General features: G+C 49.6%; 1 protein-coding gene across 12 annotated transcripts in view; it reads right to left on the bottom strand.

The window, feature by feature from the left end:
- The window catches only part of LOC310888779 (rapamycin-insensitive companion of mTOR-like), a 215,487-nt gene extending 212,790 nt beyond the window's left edge, over positions 1-2,697 (bottom strand). For 6 of the 12 annotated variants that reach the window (XM_083815845.1, XM_083815846.1, XM_083815836.1 and 3 more), the window contains exons 1-2: positions 2,595-2,623; positions 2,333-2,380 (exon numbers count right to left, since the gene is read on the bottom strand). Coding sequence is in view for 5 of the 12 variants with exons in the window: in XM_083815835.1 (XP_083671961.1) it covers positions 2,333-2,380; positions 2,552-2,600 (97 nt within the window). In the remaining 7 variants the exon portion in view is untranslated. Of the gene's footprint in view, positions 1-2,332; positions 2,381-2,551 lie in introns of all 12 variants that reach the window. The other 6 variants (XM_083815835.1, XM_083815840.1, XM_083815844.1 and 3 more) reach the window with 2 other exon arrangements.
- Between the last annotated feature and the right edge of the window lie 16,507 nt (positions 2,698-19,204).

Raw genomic sequence — 19,204 nt, 5'->3', positions numbered from 1 at the left:
ACAAGCAGGCGATCAGGCCCAGTCACCATGGGTTTATGAAAGGCAGGTCCTGCTTGACGAACCTGATCTCCTTCTATGACCAAGTGACGCGCTTGGTGGATGAGGGGAAGGCTGTGGATGTGGTTTACCTTGACCTCAGTAAGGCTTTTGACACCGTTTCCCACAACATTCTCCTCATGAAACTGGCTGCTCGGGGCTTGGACTGGCGTACGCTTTGCTGGGTTAGAAACTGGCTGGATGGCCGGGCCCAAAGAGTTGTGGTGAATGGAGTCAAATCCAGTTGGAGGCCGGTCACTAGTGGTGTCCCCCAGGGCTCGGTACTGGGGCCGGCCCTCTTTAATATCTTTATCGATGACCTGGATGAGGGGATCGAGTGCACCCTCAGTAAGTTTGCAGATGACACCAAGCTAAGTGCGTTTGTCGATCTGCTCGAGGGCAGGAAGGCTCTGCAGGAGGATCTGGATAGGCTGGAGCGATGGGCTGAGGCCAACTGTATGAAGTTCAACAAGGCCAAGTGCCGGGTCCTGCACCTGGGGCGCAACAACCCCAAGCAGAGCTACAGGCTGGGAGATGAGTGGCTGGAAAGCTGCCTGGCAGAGAAGGACGTGGGAGTACTGGTTGGTAGTCGGCTGAATATGAGCCAGCAGTGTGCCCAGGTGGCCAAGAAGGCCAACAGCATCCTGGCTTGTATCAGAAGCAGCGTGGCCAGCAGGTCTAGGGAAGTGATTGTCCCCCTGTACTCGGCTCTGGTGAGGCCGCACCTCGAGTACTGTGTTCAGTTTTGGGCCCCTCGCTACAGGAAGGACATGGAGGTGCTCGAGCAAGTCCAGAGAAGGGCGACCAAGCTGGTGAGGGGTCTGGAGAACAAGTCTTACGAGGAGCGGCTGAGGGAGCTGGGATTGTTCAGCCTGGAGAAGAGGAGGCTCAGGGGCGACCTTATCGCTCTCTATAGGTACCTTAAAGGAGGCTGTAGCAAGGTGGGGGTTGGTCTGTTCTCCCACGTGCCTGGTGACAGGATGAGGGGGAATGGGCTAAAGTTGCGACAGGGGAGTTTTAGGTTGGATGTTAGGAAGAACTTCTTTACCAAAAGGGTTATTAAGCATTGGAACGGACTGCCCAGGGAGGTGGTGGAGTCACCATCCCTGGAGGTCTTTAAAAGACGTTTAGATGTAGAGCTTAGCGATATGGTTTAGTGGAGGACTTAGTGTTAGGTCGGAGGTTGGACTCGATGATCTTGAGGTCTCTTCCAACCTAGAAATCTGTGATACTGTGTAATCTTAATACAATGAATATACATCTTAATTGAGAGCCTTTTTTACAAGATGATACAAATGAGGTAATTACACTGCTACCACTACAGGTCTCATGGGATCAGTAGATGGCTTAAAACACCTCATGCCAAAAAAACAAACAAACAAAAAAAATATCATCATGACAGTTGCCTTTTGAATTCTCAGTAAAAGATTTCAAACAGACAACATCTAAAAATCACCACTCCAGCATTTAAACTTCGTCCACTGTTCTTTCACATCGAATAATTCAATTACACAACGTGAAAAAGTTACTGAACGCATTCATTAAAATCCTGATTCTGTAGATTTCATACACATATAACACTACTTACAGTAGTAAACGTCACGCATTTGAACTGTTAAGGCTTTTATCCTGCATTTCATTGACAAAAGTTTCACTTGTTTTTATTTTCAAGACTGTTTTAATTTATTTTCAAGCAATCATATCTGTTTGGAGATGGGGTGAGATAGAGAAGACATAAGAGGTTGTTGCTTTAAATTGAAAAAATTCTGAGCTTCTCCTAAGAACTAAAGTACGTTTGTAAATAAGATATGCATACAAGTACGTAGGACCAGGGATGTATGTGGGACCAGACGCGACTGCAGCGGCGCTCCTCAGAGGCATTCGGCCCAACCCACCGCGGCGCGGTCCGGGCAGCCCCGTCCGCGGACCGACCGCCAGCGAACAACAACCTAAAACCAGCCCCAGACGCGACCGAGGCGCCCCCCACTCCAGCCCCGCTCGATGTTGCGGGGCCCCAGGGGTGCCCGCGCTGCCCCGCTCGCTCCTCAGGTAGCGGGGGCTGGGGAAAGGCTTCCACCTACGGGAAAGCCTGTTCACCAGAGGCTGCCGAGCAGCCTACCGGCCCCGAGCATCCACAGCCCCCAGGCCCTTCTCTCCCCAACCCGCTCCCCAAGCCCCTCGGCCCAGTAGTGCCAGGCCCCCACAACCAGCACCAGGCCGCTGGCCACCGACGGTTCCCTCTCGGCTGGCACGCAGCGAGGTGGCAGGCAACGACCCCCGCCCCACCGCCCCATACCTCGGTTGAGATCGAGGGGGACGTTCTCCTCACCGCTGTCGTTCCGACCTGCATGAACGGGAGACAGAAGCGGAGAGCGCGTTAGGCTGGCGGCGGGGGGAGAACGAGGGAGCGGAGGGGACGGTTTGGCACTGACAGGGAACGGGGGCCGCTAGGGGAAGGAAGGGGAAGCCGGCAGCAAAGCAGAGGGAGCCTACCCAGCCTTCCCAGGCCCCTTACCTCGAATAGGAAGGTGCCTCAAAGAGCATGAGCGGAGACTCACCGCCATGTTTATGGCCCCACAGTCACAACACCGGAAACCTCGCCCGCTCTCGCGAGAAGCCTGCGGAATCGCTGCCGCAGCCAGCACCCCCCTCCCCACTCCATCCGGCCTTTCCTCCCTCCCTCCGCCTCGCCAGCAGGAGGAGCACAGTGGCGGCTGAAGCGAGATGAGGTGGAGTCGAGAGGCCACTGCCTCGCCGAGGGGGATCCAGTCCGCCCCAGAGGGGCCTTGTCCTCTCTCTCGCGGCGGTCCTGGGGCCGTGGATGTGTGAGCGCTATACTTCCTCAGTCAGCCCCAGATGTCCGATAAAAAAGTTCGGGTTCGTTACCTGGTGTGCAATAAACCAAACCACACACTAGGTCGAGATATTGTTTATTTCAGAGTTGCGCAAGTCTGGGTACCAGGTGGTTTCCCACAAAGCTGATACACCTAAGGATTTTCTACACCACTCTTTATACAGTCCCTTATTAATACATGTTTGTACAGTCCCCTCGCCTCTGATTGGTTACATAATTATCACACTGCTGACATGACAGAATCATTCTGTGCATCCTCAGAGAGGAAGGGTCCCTTGTTGGGCCAGAGTCTCCCAGCCTAGACCTCTGATTTTTACTATTGTAATAAGGATAGTCCATATTAGAATACTCCTAATTTTTGTTTTTCAGCCAAGTATTCACATTACTTTGATTGGTGATATATTCAAGGAAATATGTCAGGATTGTCAATATGTCAAGAACGTCAATATAATGGTCTTCCTGATTAGCAGTTCCTCACTTAATCATCCTTTAGAAACATCTCCAAGGCCTGGGGCACCTTGCTGTGGGAACAAAAATGTTGTTTTTTGCACAGTTACATTGTTTAAAGGGAAGGAATGTGGTATTGAGATTGTGCTTGCAGTGCTAAGAAAGCTTAACATATGACCTTGTAAAATGCAGACAGCCAGACTCCTTAGAGCAATTAGGCGAAAATCACACTGTCAAGTCAAATCAGATAAGTGAGGAAACATTACCACTTCAAACAGTAAAAAAGTCAAAAGAAATTTGAAATTTAACAGGCCGGCAACTGAAAGCCATGTATTGTCTGTGAAGCATCAGATAGGTTGTGAACCTGGATTACCCAGTCAATGGGAAAACAGGGGAGGGTCCCGGTCGTCGAGAAACAAAAAATTATATAAACTGTGTTATGGAACTAGTAGGTGTGCTCCTGCTCGAGGGATGCCTGCCATTGCAATCGCAAATAAAAATGCTACTTCACTGAGATCCTCGCCTGAGCCTAAGTCATTGGCTACGGAGTGTTTCTCACAATTTGGGGGCTCGTCCGGGATCCAGTCACCTACCGGGGAGCCCCACCGCCGCAGCAGCAGGAAGGCATGCCCCGCTGATTTCAGGGTCCTGTGCATCGGCGGTGGCGGTTCTGCGGTGAGCTGACAGAGGGCCCGAGACTGATGAAAGAGGCAGGATCCGTGAAGTAGTGGGGAAGGGAAGAAGGTAGGCACTCCGGGTTTAAGAATTGATCCAGTAACTCTGTGCACAGACCAAGGTAAGAAATATTAAGTATTGCCTTGGGGGTCGGGTGAGACTCTGTGTGATGTGTGACATGTGATTGAGACGTACTTTTGTACGAAGCGAGTGTGGAGTCCTGATCCGCGGTTCCCTAGCTCCGCGAGGGGCGCGGCCGGAGACGGACGAAGCGTGAGATGAGAGAGAGAAAGGAAGAGTCTCGGGAAATTTGGTGTACGGTAGTCCTTGCACGGTGAAGTGCTTGGGAGTACACCCCCATTTTCCAGAATCGGAATGTTAGTGTGTGGTACCCTGCAGGAGGGAAATTTCTGTAGCAGCACACTGACAAGGGCTAGGAGAAATGGGAAAATATGTGTTCCAGGGGACAGGGAGATATCCCTGGGGGAGTGCCTTCTGACAGTTCTTCCTGAAGAATTATGAGAAATTGGAAAAATAATCTCAAAATTAGAGGAGATGATAAAAGAAGAAAATGGTTAAATATTGTGTATCAATCTGGACAAAAGAACCAATTAAGGAAACAGCAGTATTTTGGCCAAAATATGGGTCTGATGAAAATTCAAGCTTTAAATTTATGTGTAAACAATAAGATTCCTTTTTCAGAGAAGGAGCCAAGTTATGCTCCCTATAATCCTAATATTGCACCGGTGGCAGCAGCAGTCGCTCCAGGAAAGGAGACAGGGACTGCAATTAACACCGTCCCTAGAGAAGAGCGTACTCTAGGCTCTGGTAAGAATTAGAACAAGGTAGAAGAGAGATTGAGAATTTTGCCTTCCCTGATACTAACAGTACTAACACTAACTGTGTGTCCTCTTAGGTGAACTCCCCCCTCTCCTTACCGGCAGAGAGGTGTTAGGGGTTTTAAGGAGATGAAGTCTTTAACTGAGGACCCCATCAGGCTAGCTGAACAATTAGACCAGTTCCTAGGACCTAACTTATACTCTTGGGGGATATGATGTCTCTACTAAGTATGTTGTTTACAGGGGAAGAAATGAGAATGATCAGGAGGAGAGCTGCTATACAAGAGTGGGAAAGAGCTCATCCTCCGGGACTGGGGGTAATACCGGCAGAGCAGGGGTGCCCACTTGCCGATCCTGGCTGGAGTGGTGATAGTGCGCAGCACAGGGGTCATGTGGGAGACTTGGGGTCGGGGTGGGGGAGTGCTCGGGGTGAGTCCTGGGGACCCGGTGTCCCGGGGGCTCTTGAAAGTTCTTTTTGTGGTTGGAGCCTGATCAGATACATGGGGGGGGGGCTCCGGAGGGTGGGAGGATATAGTGAACAGTCACTGGGGGGGGCCCTCCTGCAGGAGGCCCTGAAGGTGTATGTCAGGAGGGGAGATGAGAAGGAAAAGCAGAGAGCAAAACTAATGGTATTGACAGTGTACCAGGTAGTGAGGCAGAGGGTTGGAGAAAGAGGAAGAAAATCTTCAGGGGGAGTCAGGGCCAGGATGGAAAGGAGAGGAAGAGAGATGAAGGAATGGCAGGCAAGGAAAGCTCAGGGACAGGCTTCGAAGTGTGGCCAGGCTGGCCACTTCAGGTAGGAATATCCGGAGTGGAAGAAGGAGGAGAGAAGGAAAATGGGATGAAATATGCTATACTGATATGCTGTTTCAGCATCCTGGAGGGAGAAAGGTATGGAATTAAGTTGGCCAATGACTGAGCCTTTGGTGAAAGTACAGGCTGGAGAAAGATAAAAAGCGTTAAAAAGGGTTATTGAAGGTAGTAAAGGTGTGGTAAGTAGTGTTTGACAGAGCTGTTTGAAGTTGAATGAGCAGGGCAAGAGGATGTAGGCATTATCTAAGTAACAGTCTAGAAGTTTTGGTATATTTGCTGTGGTGTTTGGTCAGGTTCCCAAGTATCAAGAAGGGGGGGGGCAGGGGGGGCAGCCTGCTCCACCAGGGGCCTCTCCACAGGCCGCAGGGGGCTTCGGCTCCGGCGCCTGGAGCGCCTCCACCCCCTCCTTCTGTGCTGACTTTGGTGTCTCCGGGGAGGTTTCTCGCTCCTCGCTCTCCCAGCTGCTGTTGAGCAGCAGGTTTTTTGTTTGTTTGTTCGTTTTCGTGGATGTGCTCTCACAGAGGCACGGACTGTGTTGCTCATGGCTTGGCTCTGGGCAGCGGTGGGCCCCTCTGGGGCCGGACGAAATTGTCCCTTATCTGCCACGGGGAGGTTTCTGGATTCTCCTCGTGGGGGCTGCCACTGCAGCCCCCTCCCGAACCTTGCCATCAAACACAATACACAGGGGCAGCTAGGTCATTACTGGCCTGTAAAGTATCAGGGCTTAAATTAACTAATGAAACCCTAACAAGTGATGGGGGTAGAAGGGGCTGGGGTAACAGTGCCACCTTTGGGGGGTACCAAGCTGAGACTAGGGGATAAAATGATCTCTGGGCAATTATTGTATGTACCCAAGGCAGGGACTAACTTGTTGGGAAGGGATTTGATGATGAAATTGGGCATTCAAATAGTAAATTGGTAGACCGGAATAACAGTGGTATTAATGGAGTGCTCTCAGGCCCTGAGAGCAAAGATATATTCACCTCTGACTGGAAAGTCTCTGAAATGGGGGCGGAAGCAACAATACAGATGGACAGTTTTACCTCAGGGGTTTACAGGGCCTCCGATTAATTTGGGCAAAGTTCTGGAACAGATTTTGGAGCAATTCCAACCTCCCAAGGAGGAATTACTGTTACAATATGTGGATGATCGTTTATTGTCAGGACAGGAGAAAACAGTTGTGAAGGAAGCTACTAACAAGCTATTCAGCTTTCTGGGAAAGCAGGGCTTGGGAGTATTGAAAAATAAATTACAATATGTAGGAAAAAAAGTCAAGTGTATAAGGCATCTAATGTCTGAGGGAAAACGGAGAATAAATCCAGAGAGGATTCAGGGAATTGTTGAAAACTAAGAAAGAACTAAAATGTTTTAAGAGAAAGATTTTTTTAAGGAAGCCACGAAGTCGGAGGGAAAATGGATACTCCCTGATGGGAGAGAAATGCTGAATAAAGCACCAATGAGGCAAATATTAGCTGTTTTACATCAAGAGAGTCATTGGGAGGTGCAAGCAATGTGTGATGTTGTGCTAAGACAGTATGTCTGTGTAGGAATATACACTTTAGTGAAGCAAATATGCAGAGGATGTACCATATGTCAAAAGGCAAATAAAAAGGTCATTTGTAACTAACCTAGAGGGGGACAGGAGCCAGGGATTTGACCTTTCCAAAGTATACAGGTAGACTTTACTGAGTTACCTAAAGCAGGGAGACTTAAGTACTTGTTTGTCCTAATTGACCACGTGACTGGGTGTGTGTAAGCTTTCCCCTTGGTATCTGCCACTGCGAACACGGTGGCTAAGGTATCACTGGAGCAAATAGTCCCTAGATATGGGATAGCTGAAAACATTGATTCAGATCAAGGAAGTCATTTCACTTCACAAGTACTGCAAGGGTTAATGCAGGCCTTAGAGATTGAGTGGGATTTTTACACCCCCTGGCACCCCTCCTCTTCTGGGAAGGTAGAGTGAATGAACCAGACATTAAAGAAGCAATTAACTAAATTAGTGTTAGAAAGCCAACTTCCTTGGGTAAAATGCTTACCTTTAGCACTCCTCCAGGTTCAAACAGCACCAAGAAACGATATAGGAATTTCACCGTATGAGATGCTGTTCGGATTACCCTATCTGGGCAGAAGGGATGAGATACCACAATTCGAAACAAGAGAGTTTTCTTAAGAACTGTGTTCTGGGGTTGTCCTCTTCTTTGTCATCTCTCGGGACCCGTGGGAAATTGGGCCCTGATTCAGACCTGGAAAGAATCAAAACTCCGGCCTGAATGGGAAGGACACTTCCAAGTACTACTAACCACTGGAACAGCCATAGGAACTGCGGAAAAAGGTTGGACTCACTATACTCGACTGAAGGCATCCATCGACCCTAGTACCTGGGAAGCTGTTCCTACAGAAGACTTGTTGGAAGCTGAAATCGAAGAGAAAAATCTCATAGTGGACTCTGAGCGGGATAAAAGCTTGCAATTGTAAACTAACCTTTTATTTTCACAGGTAACTAATGAGTGTGACTTGTGATTGAGAGAAAGGACAGACCTATAGCGAATTGAAGTGCTCCCAAGGGGGGTTGTTATAGTAGTAGTGTACATCTTATTCTTTGTATTGATAATTATTTGGAAACCTAAGGTTTAAAAATAATGACAGGGAAAAATCAACTATTAATTTTGTTTCTAGTGATTGTAGGCCTCAGAGAAGGCCTTGGTCAATTGGCAACTTGGAAAAGGCATGACCAGATAATAGTAAGATGGAATACCCCGTAAAAATATGGGTGAATGTGACAGAGGGTTATGTACCACAATCTGTCATGTTTGATGCTTGTGAGGTGTTAGCTTGTGGAGATTTAAATGCCCAACGACAGCTGAGCAGAGAGAACAAATAACTGGGAGAGACCCAACAGCCAGATTGAGAATAGCTGTATGGAAACGATCCTCTATTTCCATCAGAGAAAGGGAGAAAACAGGTGAGAAAACAGGAGGCCCTCTTTGAAATGCGGCAGTTCAAACATTTGAGATTGAAACAGGGTATGGGGATGTGAATGCCTGGATAGAATGGGTCAAATATACTGTCCAGAGCCTCAACCATAGCAATTGCCATGCTTGTGCCTCGGGATGACTGATTGCCCAGATAGTGCCCTTCCCATTGGGGTGGACCGAGGACTCCCGAGGGATGCGATGTATGATTGCATTGTACCAAGAGAAGACTGCCTGGGGAAATGAGGCCTGTAAGTCTCTCTCTTTGCTATTCCCTTCCTTGCGTGATAGCAATATCAGGGTTCCCCCTGCATTCTCCACAGCTATAGGTAACCATACAGCTTGCCTCTCACGGCAGGGTGTGAGTGCTACCCAGCATCTGGGAGAATTTGCCTTGTGCACGAGGACCTTGAATGCTACCAAGGACTTGATGGGAAACTGCTCAAGACTTGAGATCCCCAGGGCAGATCTCTGGTGGTACTGTGCAGGGAAGATCTTACGGTCCACCCTGCCATCTAACTGGGGAGGCACTTGTGCACTTGTTCAATTAGCTATACCCTTCACCCTGGCATTTGAAAGAGAAACATCACAAATACTCAGAAGAAGTAAAGGAAGCTTAGGAGTATCATTTGATGATAGAGCGTACATAGATTCTATTGGGGTGCCTAGAGGAGTTCCCGATGAACAGGAAGCCAGGAATCAAATTGCTGCAGGGTTTGAGTCACTGTTCTGGTGGGTAACAATCAATAAGAATGTGGATTGGATTAATTGTATTTATTATAATCAGCAGAGATTCATAAATTATATAAAGGATGCGATAAGAAGAATCGCTGAACAACTAGATGCCACCAGCAAAATGGCTTGGGAAAACAGAATAGGGAAAATAGAACAGATGTTTGCGGAGAAAGGAGGTGTGTGTCTGTTGTACTGGGCAACCATTGTTGCACTTTTATACCCAACAATACTGCCCCGGATGGCATAGTAACTAGAGCATTGCAAGGGCTTACCACCCTTGCCAGTGAATTGGCAGAAAACTTAGGAACAGACACTTCCACCACCGGAGGGTTGCAATCTTGGTTTGGTAAATGGAAAGGGATGGTAGTGTCCATGTTTACATCCTTGATTGTAGTAGCAGGAGTTTTGACAGCCGTTGGTTGTTGCATTATCCCCTGTGTAAGAGGACTAGTACAGTGGTTAATTGAAACTGCACTATTGAAACAAATGACCATGGAGCCACCACCTTAATTAGATAAGGTGATAGAGGAGATGGAAAGCAAAAAAGGTGAAGAAGAGGAAGATATCTACCAAATTACACCTTAGAGAAAAGTTTTGCAAAAATCAACAATTTATAAAAAAAGAAAAGGGGGGAATTGTGGGAATAAAAATGTTGGTTTTGCACAGAGTTACATTGTTTATAGGTAAGGAATGGGGTATTGAGATATGCTTGCAGTGATGAGAAAACTTAGCAGGCGACCTTGTAAAATGCAGACAGCCAGACTCCTTAGAACAATTAGGTGAAAATCACGGTGTCAAGTCAGGTAAGTGAAGAAACATTACCACTTCAAACAGTAAAAAAGTCAAAAGAAATTTGAAATTTAACAGGCCGGCAACTGAAAGCCATGTATTGTCTGTGAAGCATCAGATAGATTGTGAACCTGGATTACCCACTCAGTGGGGAAACAGGGGAGGGTCCCGGTCATCGAGAAATAAAGTATATAAACAGTACTGTGTGACTAGTAGGTGCGCTCCTGCTTGTGGGACGCCCGCCATTGCAATCGCGAATAAATTACTACTTCACTGAGATCCTCGCCTGAGCCTGAGTTATTGGCTATGGAGTGTTTCTCACAGAATGGATGGATCAGGGCTTCCAAGGGTGGGGTTTGAGCTAATGATCCACAGGTCCTGAGAGATGACAAAGAGGACGACAGTTCTTAAGAAAAGCATCTTTTGTCTCAAATTGAGGTAATTCATTCCCTTTGTCCATGTACAGCAACCCAAATAATATTTCATATGGTGAAACTCCCACATCTTTTCTTGGTGCAGTTTGAATTCGGAGAGGTGCCAAAGGTAAGCACTTCGTTTGGGGAAGCTGAGTGTCCAGAACTTAGTCAATTGCTTCTTTACTGTCTGATCCTCTCCACCCTTCCAGAGGAGGAAGGATGCCAAGGAGTGTGAAATTTCCACTTAATTCCTAGAGCCCACATTAGCCCTTGCAATATTTCTGACATAAAGTGATTTCCTTGATCAGAGTCAATATTTTCAACAATTCCATACCTGGGAGTTATTTGTTCTAGAATTACTTTAGTTACTATGTTCGCAGTAGCAGATACTGAAGGGAAAGCTTCCACCCACCCTGACAAATGATCGACCAAGACTAACAAGTATTTAAATCTACCTACTCTAAGGAGTTCTGTAAAATCTACCTGTACATTTTGGAAGTGTTGAATTCCTGGTTCTCGCCCTCCTTTGGGCTGACTGCAGATAATTTTCCTATTTACCTTTTGACATACTACACAACTCCTGCATACTTGTTCAGCCAGAGTATATATATATATTCCTACACATACATATTTCCATAGCACAGCGTCACACGATGCTTGAATTCCCCAATGACCCTCTTGATGTAAAACAGTTAATATTTGCCTCATTAGCACTTTATTCAGCATTTCTCTCCCCTCGGGGAGTATCTGTTTTTTCAGGGGCTTCTGTTTTTTCAGGGGCTTCATGACTCCTAATTCCTTAAAAACCTCTTTCTCTTAAAATATTTTAGTTCTTTTTGGTTTTGGGTAGGGGTAGCTCAAAAATTCCCTGAATCCTCTCTGGATTTAGTCTTCATTCCCCCTCAGACACCAGATGCCCTAAATACTTGACTCCTCTTTCTACGAATTTTAATTTATTTTCCAATACTTTCATGCCCTGTTTTCCCAGAAAGCCGAATAGCTTGTTAGTGGCTTCCTTCACAACTGTTTTCTCCTGTCCTGACAATAAAGGATCATCCACATATTGTAACAGTAACACCTCCTCTGGAGGTTGGAATTGCTCCAAAATCTGTTCTAGAACTTGCCCAAATAAATTGGTGGCCCTGTGAACCCCTGAGGTAAAACTGTCCATCTGTATTGCTGCTTCCACCCCCATTTCAGAGTCTTTCCACTCAAAGGCAAATATATCTTTGCTCTCAGGGCCTGAGAGCACTCCATTAATAACACTGTTATTCCAGCCTAACAATTTACTATTTGAATGCCCAATTTCATTATCAAATCCTTTCCCAACAAGTTAGTCCCTGCCTCGGGTGCATAAAATAATTGCCCAGTGATCATTCTATCCCTAGTCTCAGCTTGGTGTCCCAAAAAAGTGGCACTGTTATCCCAGTCCCTTCTACCCCCATCACTTGTTAGGGTTTCATTAGTTAATTTAATCCCTGATACTTTACAGACCAGTAATGACCTAGCTGCCTCAGTGTATTGGGTTCACATGGCAAGGTTCTGGTAGTGGAGGGGGCTGCAGTGGTAGCCCCTGTGAGAAGAATCCAGCAGCTGCCCCATGTTAGTTAAATAAGGGCCAGTTTCAGCCAGCTCCAAAGGGGCCCACCGCTGCCCAGAGCCAAGCCATGAGCAATGCAGTTTAAATCTCTATGAGAGCACATCCAAGAAAAGGAAAAAAACTGCTGCACAACAGCAGCTGGGAGAGTGAGGAGTGAGAAACCTCCCTGCAGACACCAAGGTCAGTGCAGAGGGAGGGGGAGGAGGCGCTCCAAGTGCCGGAGCTGAAGCCCCCCTGCGGCCCACAGAGAGGCCTCTGGTGGAGCAGGCTGACTCCCCCTCCCCACAGCTCATGGTGTACCACGGGGGAGCACGTCTCCACGCTGCAGCCCCAGCCCCTGGAGAGGAGCCCATGCAGGACCACGTGATCAGGGAGGGGCCCAGGGGATCCCAAGCCGGACCAACCTGTCCTGAAAAATAAACCCCACGACACAGACCCACACCTGGAACAGCTCCCAAAGAGCCGCTGCCCATGGAAAAACCATGCACTGGGTCGGGCTGGGATGTTAACTTTCCCTGCAGCAGCCCATACAGTGCTGTGCTCTGCACTCATAGCTAAAACAGCAGTGGTATCACACCAGTGTTGTGTCTGCTGCTGAGCAGTGCTGGCACAGCATCAGGACTCTCCCTAACTCCCCTAGGGGTGGGCAAAGATGTGAGAAAAGAAACATCACCAGGGCAGCTGACCTAAACCAACCAAAGGGATATTCCATACCATATGATGTCACACTCAGCAATAAAAGGTGGAAAAAGGAGGAAGAGGGGAGGGGTGGGCTCTCGTTGGGAAAACGTCTGTCCTCCTCCCGAACACCGGCTACGTGCGTTGAGGCCCTGCTTCAAGGACGTGGTCAAGCATCGCTCATTTGTGGGAAATAGAGAGTAATTTCTCTCCTCTGCACTTCCACATAGCCTTTACTTCTTTTGTTTAGTTTTCCCTTTCCCCCTCCCTTTTCCCCTTTCCTTTTTTTTCCCCCTTTAGTTAAACTGTTAATTGTTTAATTAAATTGTTTAGTTAAATTGTTTAATTAATAATAATATATTTTTAACATTTAATATATTTTTAATATATTTTTTTTTCCTTTAATTAAATCATCCTTATCTCAACCCGTGAGCTGTTCTTTCCTTTACTTCTTCCCCTCCTCATCTAAGGAGGGGGAGTGAGAGAGCAGTTGTGGTCTTCAGCTGCCTAGCACGGTAAAACCACCACAAACCCACACAGGACCAGCCCAGGAAGGTTGGCACCCCACAGGGGGGACCCCACACCAGAGCAGGGGAGAGAGTGACTGTGAAGGAGGAAACAAAGCACCACGGACTGACGGCAGCCCCCACTCCCGGCCCTCCCCCGTGCCATTCAGAGCAGGGAAGAGGTGGAAGAGAGTGGATGGGGGAAGGTGCCCCCAGCTTGTTTCTTTGTTTCTCATCGCTCCAGCCCGTCAACAATAGGCAATAAATTTTATTAATCTTCCTATGCTAAGTCTGTTTTGCCCGCAGCAATAATTGTAGAGTGATCCCTATTGAGGTACACTTGAGGAACCCTTGAGGTACACTTTTTCATTTATCAGGGAACTAGCTTTCTGAGAAGCCCCGATTATAACAGCAATCTCTCCTCCTTCTTCCACTCCAGATACTCCTATTTGAAGTGGCTGGTCTGGCCACACTTAAAACATCTTCTCAAAGCCTGTCCGTGCTAGGATTTAGGCTGCAACACAGGTAGTTTTCCTTGCCTGCCATTCCTTCATCTCTCTTCCTCTCCTTTCCATCCTGGGCACGACGCCTCCCGAAAGTCCCTCTATCTCCAACCCTCTGCCTCACTACCCAATACGCTGTGAATACCATTTGTTTCGCTCTGTACTTTTCCTTCTCATCTCCCCTCCTGGCGTGCACCTTCATACTACCCACACTGTTCACTCCATCCCCCCACCTTCTGGAGCTTTTTCTGCATATCTGGCCAGGCTTTAATCACAAAATGAACTTTCAAGAGCCCTTGGGCTACCGGGTCCTCAGGATTCATCCCCGAGTACTTTCTCATTTTGGACCTGAGTCTCTCATATGATTTCTGTGTTGTGGGTTGTTATTACCCCAGTTGGATAAGCAGATATTTCTGCTCTATCGGAATTACTCTCGGTCTGGAGGGGGGGGAGGGTGTTAGTTCTTTCCCATTCTTGCATAGCTGCCTGCTGAATCATTCCCCTCCTAAACATTCTTCTCCAGGGAATAACATACTCAAGATTGACATTCCCCCCGTGGGAAAGGAATTCGTAGGTGGCTTTGCGCTGTTTCACAAGTCCCTGAATTAGAGATAATGAGGAAACAAGCGGTAGAAACAAAAACTTGAGCAAGGTCGAGATAAAGTAAATTGGCTGCAGTGTTAAAGATGGGCTTTGGGCAGTGGCCAATTGCTGGCTGGCTCAAGGCGCGTGTCTGAGGGTCTCTAACCCATTGTATGACAGATTTGGGTGCGTGGACAGCTCATGGGGCTACGGGGAAAGTATATGTAGTGGTGAAAAATGGCAATAAAGGTCTCCTGTTCAAGAGCCATCAGGAGTCTGTGTCTTTCATCCCTTCACATCCCCCTCCCCCCCCCCCCCCCCCCGCCCCCCCGGAATACAAATTAGGCCTTAGAAATGGATTTGACTGTTCTGCTAGGCCCTCAATTAAAGACTTCCATTTCCTTCTTAAAACTCCTAACCTCTCTGCTGGTAAGGGGGGAGTTCACATAAAGTATTTGTCCTTGTCCCCCTGGAACCTCTCTAAGAGGATACACAGTTAGTGTTAGTACTGTTAGTATCAGGGAAGGCGAAACTCTCAATCTCTCTTCTACATTGTTCTAATTCTTGCCAGAGCCTAGAGTGCGCTCCTTCTCCAGGGACAGCATCAATTGCAGTCCCTGTCTCCCCTCCTGGAGCAGCTGCTGCTGCCTCTGGTGCAATACTAGGATTATAGGGAGCATAACTTGATTCCTCCTCTGAAAAAGGAGTCTTATTGTTTATTTATTAATTTAAAGCCCGAATTTTTATCAGACCCGTATTTTGGCCAAAATAGTGAAGTTCCTTTTATTGGCTTTTTAGGCCAGACAATTACACAATATCTAACCATAATTATTATTTTTTTTAATCTTTTCCCCAAGTTTTTGGGTTGTTTTTCCAAATCCTTATCATTCTCTCCAAAGGACTATCTTTAGGCTCAGTCCCGGGGTCTCCACCCCCACCCTGCTGACTCTTGGAACCCTTAATCCCCATCTCTTCCGGACATGCTGCTGTGGACTTGACCACCCACAGGGTACCACACGCCTTCACCTAGGATTAGGACAGAGGTGGGGTGTTCTGCCGAGCACCTCACCTCACTGTGCTCGGGGTACCGTACACCTAAGGGCCCAAACCCCCGAGACTCTCTTTCGCTCGTCTCTCTTTCGCTTCGTCCATCTACGGCCGCGCCCCTCGCGGGAATACGGAACCACAGATCAGGACTCAACACTCGCTTCGCACTATAAGTGCGTCTCATTCACACTCCACACAAGAGTCTCCCAGAACCCAACCCGGGGCAATATACGGTAAAGTTTGCCTTACCTCGGTCCGTGCACGGACTTCCTGGTCCGGGTTATCAGCAGTTATCCCTGTGCCTGTTCTGTGTATGTGCTGTGTCTGGGCTGTGTCTGTGGTGTGTCGGTGCTGGCCTCCCTTCTCCCCAGTGTTTCGCAGAGCCTGCGAACCCACCACCCCCGACGGGACCGCTGAAATCAGCGGGGTGCACCTTCCTGTCTGTGGTGGCAAGAACGTCTGGTAGGCGACAAGATCCCGGACAAGTCCCCAAATTGTGAGAAAAATCTCAAATAATTTTCTTCAGACAGGATCTGCTGTGAAGCTACTTTTATTCGCGATTGCAATGGCGGGCGTCCTGCAAGCAGGAGCACACAGTAAAAGTTTATCATAACCTTATATTCCCTATTACCCGACACCTGATTTCTCCCCTGTTTCCTCATTGGCTGAGTACTACAGGTTCACAAGCTACTCGATGCACTTCTATACCATATATGTACAATTTTATTTGACCAACCGTTAATTTCTCCTTTTCCTTTTTTTCCTTCACTCGTGACTAGAGGGCCCGCGATTTTTGTTTTTCCTGATTTCGTACTGCTCATCCTGTTTTTCTTAGCTATCCTCCTTATTTTGGGACAGTGGGACCTTCCCCTTATCTGCTTCACATACTCCCCACTGTTATGCCACACAATCACTTTTGAATATGCAAGGTTAGTGGAATTTTCCACTGCAAAAACAGTGCAAAAAACTAAACAATGCAAAAAACTATTGCAAAAACATGACTTTGTTTCTCACAGCAGGGGATCCCTGCCCTGGCACACTATGGTGAGGGATGGAGCTGCAGGACACGATGTGGAGCAGCTTCCTGCACCATGGCCCCAGGAAGGGGATGAGGGAAGGAAAGGCCCCATGCTGCTTCCCCAGCCCTCCCGAGAAGGCCCAGGAGAAGCAGGAGCTCCAGGGACTCCGGGCACCCTCGTCCCGCATGCCGGGCGCTCTGCCCTGGCCCCTTAGGGCAGGTCCAGCCGCTGCCCCCGGCCGGCTGCTGCAGCCCACTCCTGCCAGGACTCTCGGGCACAGAGGCTGCCACCAGCCCCCTCCCCGCCCAGGCACCCCTGGGGACCCCGGGTGAGCCCTGGGCAGGCACAGGGGCTGACTCCCATTGCCTCCAGCAGCTCCCCCTGCTTCCCCCAGCACGCAGGGGCCCCAGGAGAGCTCCTGGTGCCTCCCACGCACTCCATCTTGGAGTGAATGCAGATCCAGGCACCTCCTGTGCCCTTTCTCAGCCACTCCTCGATGTACACAGGTTTCCCATGAATGTTGGGCCGGACTTCCCCTGCATATCTGACGTGGGTGAAAGATGGCTCGAAACCCTCAGGGCAGCTCAGCATCACTTCTTCTTTCCTCCTGTACTCCTCCTGGTCTGGTGCCAGACGGAGTCTTGGGTCCCACAAGGTCTTTTGGCTCATTTCTGGCAGAGGCGAAAGCAGGTGAGCGCCAGCTGGGGCTGGGGCTGCCCAGGCAGGGGTGGGTGAGGCTGGTCCACCATTTGCTTGGGCAGCGGTCTCAGGCATCAAACCCAGGGAGACCGAGGGATGCGCTCAGGCATCGGGAGCATGGGCCAGGACACAGTGGGGATGTAGGAAATGCAGAGAGGCATGGAGGGGGCAGGACTGGATGACAGGGCTGCAGAGAAGGTAATTCCTGCCACTCCACGTACCAAGGCACACCACAGGCCCCTCAACGTGAATCCAGGCACCTGTGCTCTTCCTCCCCATCCATGTAGTTCTGCCTGCAAATCCAGAATAATTCAATGCCTGCACATCTGACGTGGGTGAAAGACGTCTGGAAACCCTCGGGGCAGCTCAGCATCACTTCTTTGTTCTTCTTGTACACCTCCTGTTCTGGTGCCAGACGGAGTCCACGAGGGCCTTTGGCACATTTCTGGCTGAGGCAAAGCAGGTTTAGTTGGGGTGTGGGTGATGAGGTGGGGCAGGGTACCGCCAGCTATCAGCAACTACCAGCAATCCCTCCAGCCACCAAAAGGAAGACGGAAGGTGAGCTGCCCATCTGCCATGACATGCCCCTCAGCAAGCCTTGTTGGGAGGGAGGGGGCTCCCTTTGTCACTTGCCCACCAAATCCCTTCTCCACCCTCATTTCCATGCTCACTCTTTGCCCCCCCCCACCATATCCCATGGCCAGCAGCTTCCCAGGACAATCCCACCTGCAGCAGGAGACCCCCTCCATCTGATCTTTGGACCTGACCCCCAACCCCAGCTCAGGCTGCCCTTCACCTCACCGTGCTATGGCACCAGAGGAGCCACTGAGCAATGGGGCTCCAGGCGAGACACCTCCTGTCGCCCTACTTACCAATGCACTTTATGGGGCCCTCAATGTGGACCCAGCGCCCAAAGTTGTTTCTCTGTGTCCAGGTACACTTGTGTTTCCCTGTAGCCACAGCCTGAGCTCTCCATGCACATTTAGCCTGCTGGAAGGGGAGCTGGAAACCCTCAGGGCAGCTCAGCATCACTTCTTCTTCCTCCTCATAGATGTCCTGCTCTGGTGTCAGACGAAGGTTAGGGTCCCACTGGGGCCACGAGCATTTTACTGTCAAAGGCAAATTTGTGTGAGACTGGGAGGGCAGGAGGCTCCTGGAGGTCGTAACCAAGACCATGAGGAAACTTGAGGGGTGCCGAGAACAGGAAAGCAGCGTCTGCCTGGGCACAGTGGAGGAGGAGGGCACTCAGAGGGGGGAGGATGGGGCAGAATTTGGCCTCCAGACTACTGCCTCCTGTCCTCCACCCTCCCCATGAGCCCTGCGCACTGCGGACATACCCGGGCTCACGCTCTGCCAGTGCGGGGCCAACCAAGGACAGGGTGGCTGTGACCCGGCACCCGGCCACCCTGCAGGCAGGAGCCCAGGCAAGAACCAGACCCTCGGCATGCTGCTCTCCCGTCCTCCCGTCCCCACAATCGCCTGCTCAGGAGCTGGTTGCCGCATTCAGCCCCAAGCCTGTCTCTTGCAGCCTGGAGCAGAGGGCAGGGTGGCGGCAGACACCCTGCCAGCTGCCCCTGCCATCCCCGCAGACTTGCTTCCCCACTCCAGCTCATTTGGGTAAGGCCAAACAGGGGCTGAGATGCCCCCAGCCTGCTCCACAACTGCCTCTGCCACCCAGGGAGCCTCTGCCACCACCACTCACCTGTGCTCACACCACCCCATGGGGCAGCTCCCACCCCACTGCTCATGCTGATTCGTGGCAAAAATCCCACGCAAAGGTGTCCGTTTGCTTTGCTCCACAGGTCACTTTGGATATTTTCTCCTCTCCATCCCTTGCCCAAAACACCCGCTGGCTCCTAGGACCTCCTCCCCGTATCCCTCTGTCCTCACCAGCAGGGGCAACATCCCACGCTGGGTGGGCAGAAAGGGCTCGACTGGGCTGCAGGTATGTGTTCAACCAGCCGTGTGCTCAGTTGCATTCTGCAGTGTGC

This window comes from Anser anser, assembly GCF_964211835.1.
Source record: "Anser anser genome assembly, chromosome: W".
Classification (NCBI taxonomy): domain Eukaryota; kingdom Metazoa; phylum Chordata; class Aves; order Anseriformes; family Anatidae; genus Anser; species Anser anser.
Note: the sequence above shows the minus strand (reverse complement) of the source record. Positions and strands in the feature narration are given on the sequence as shown.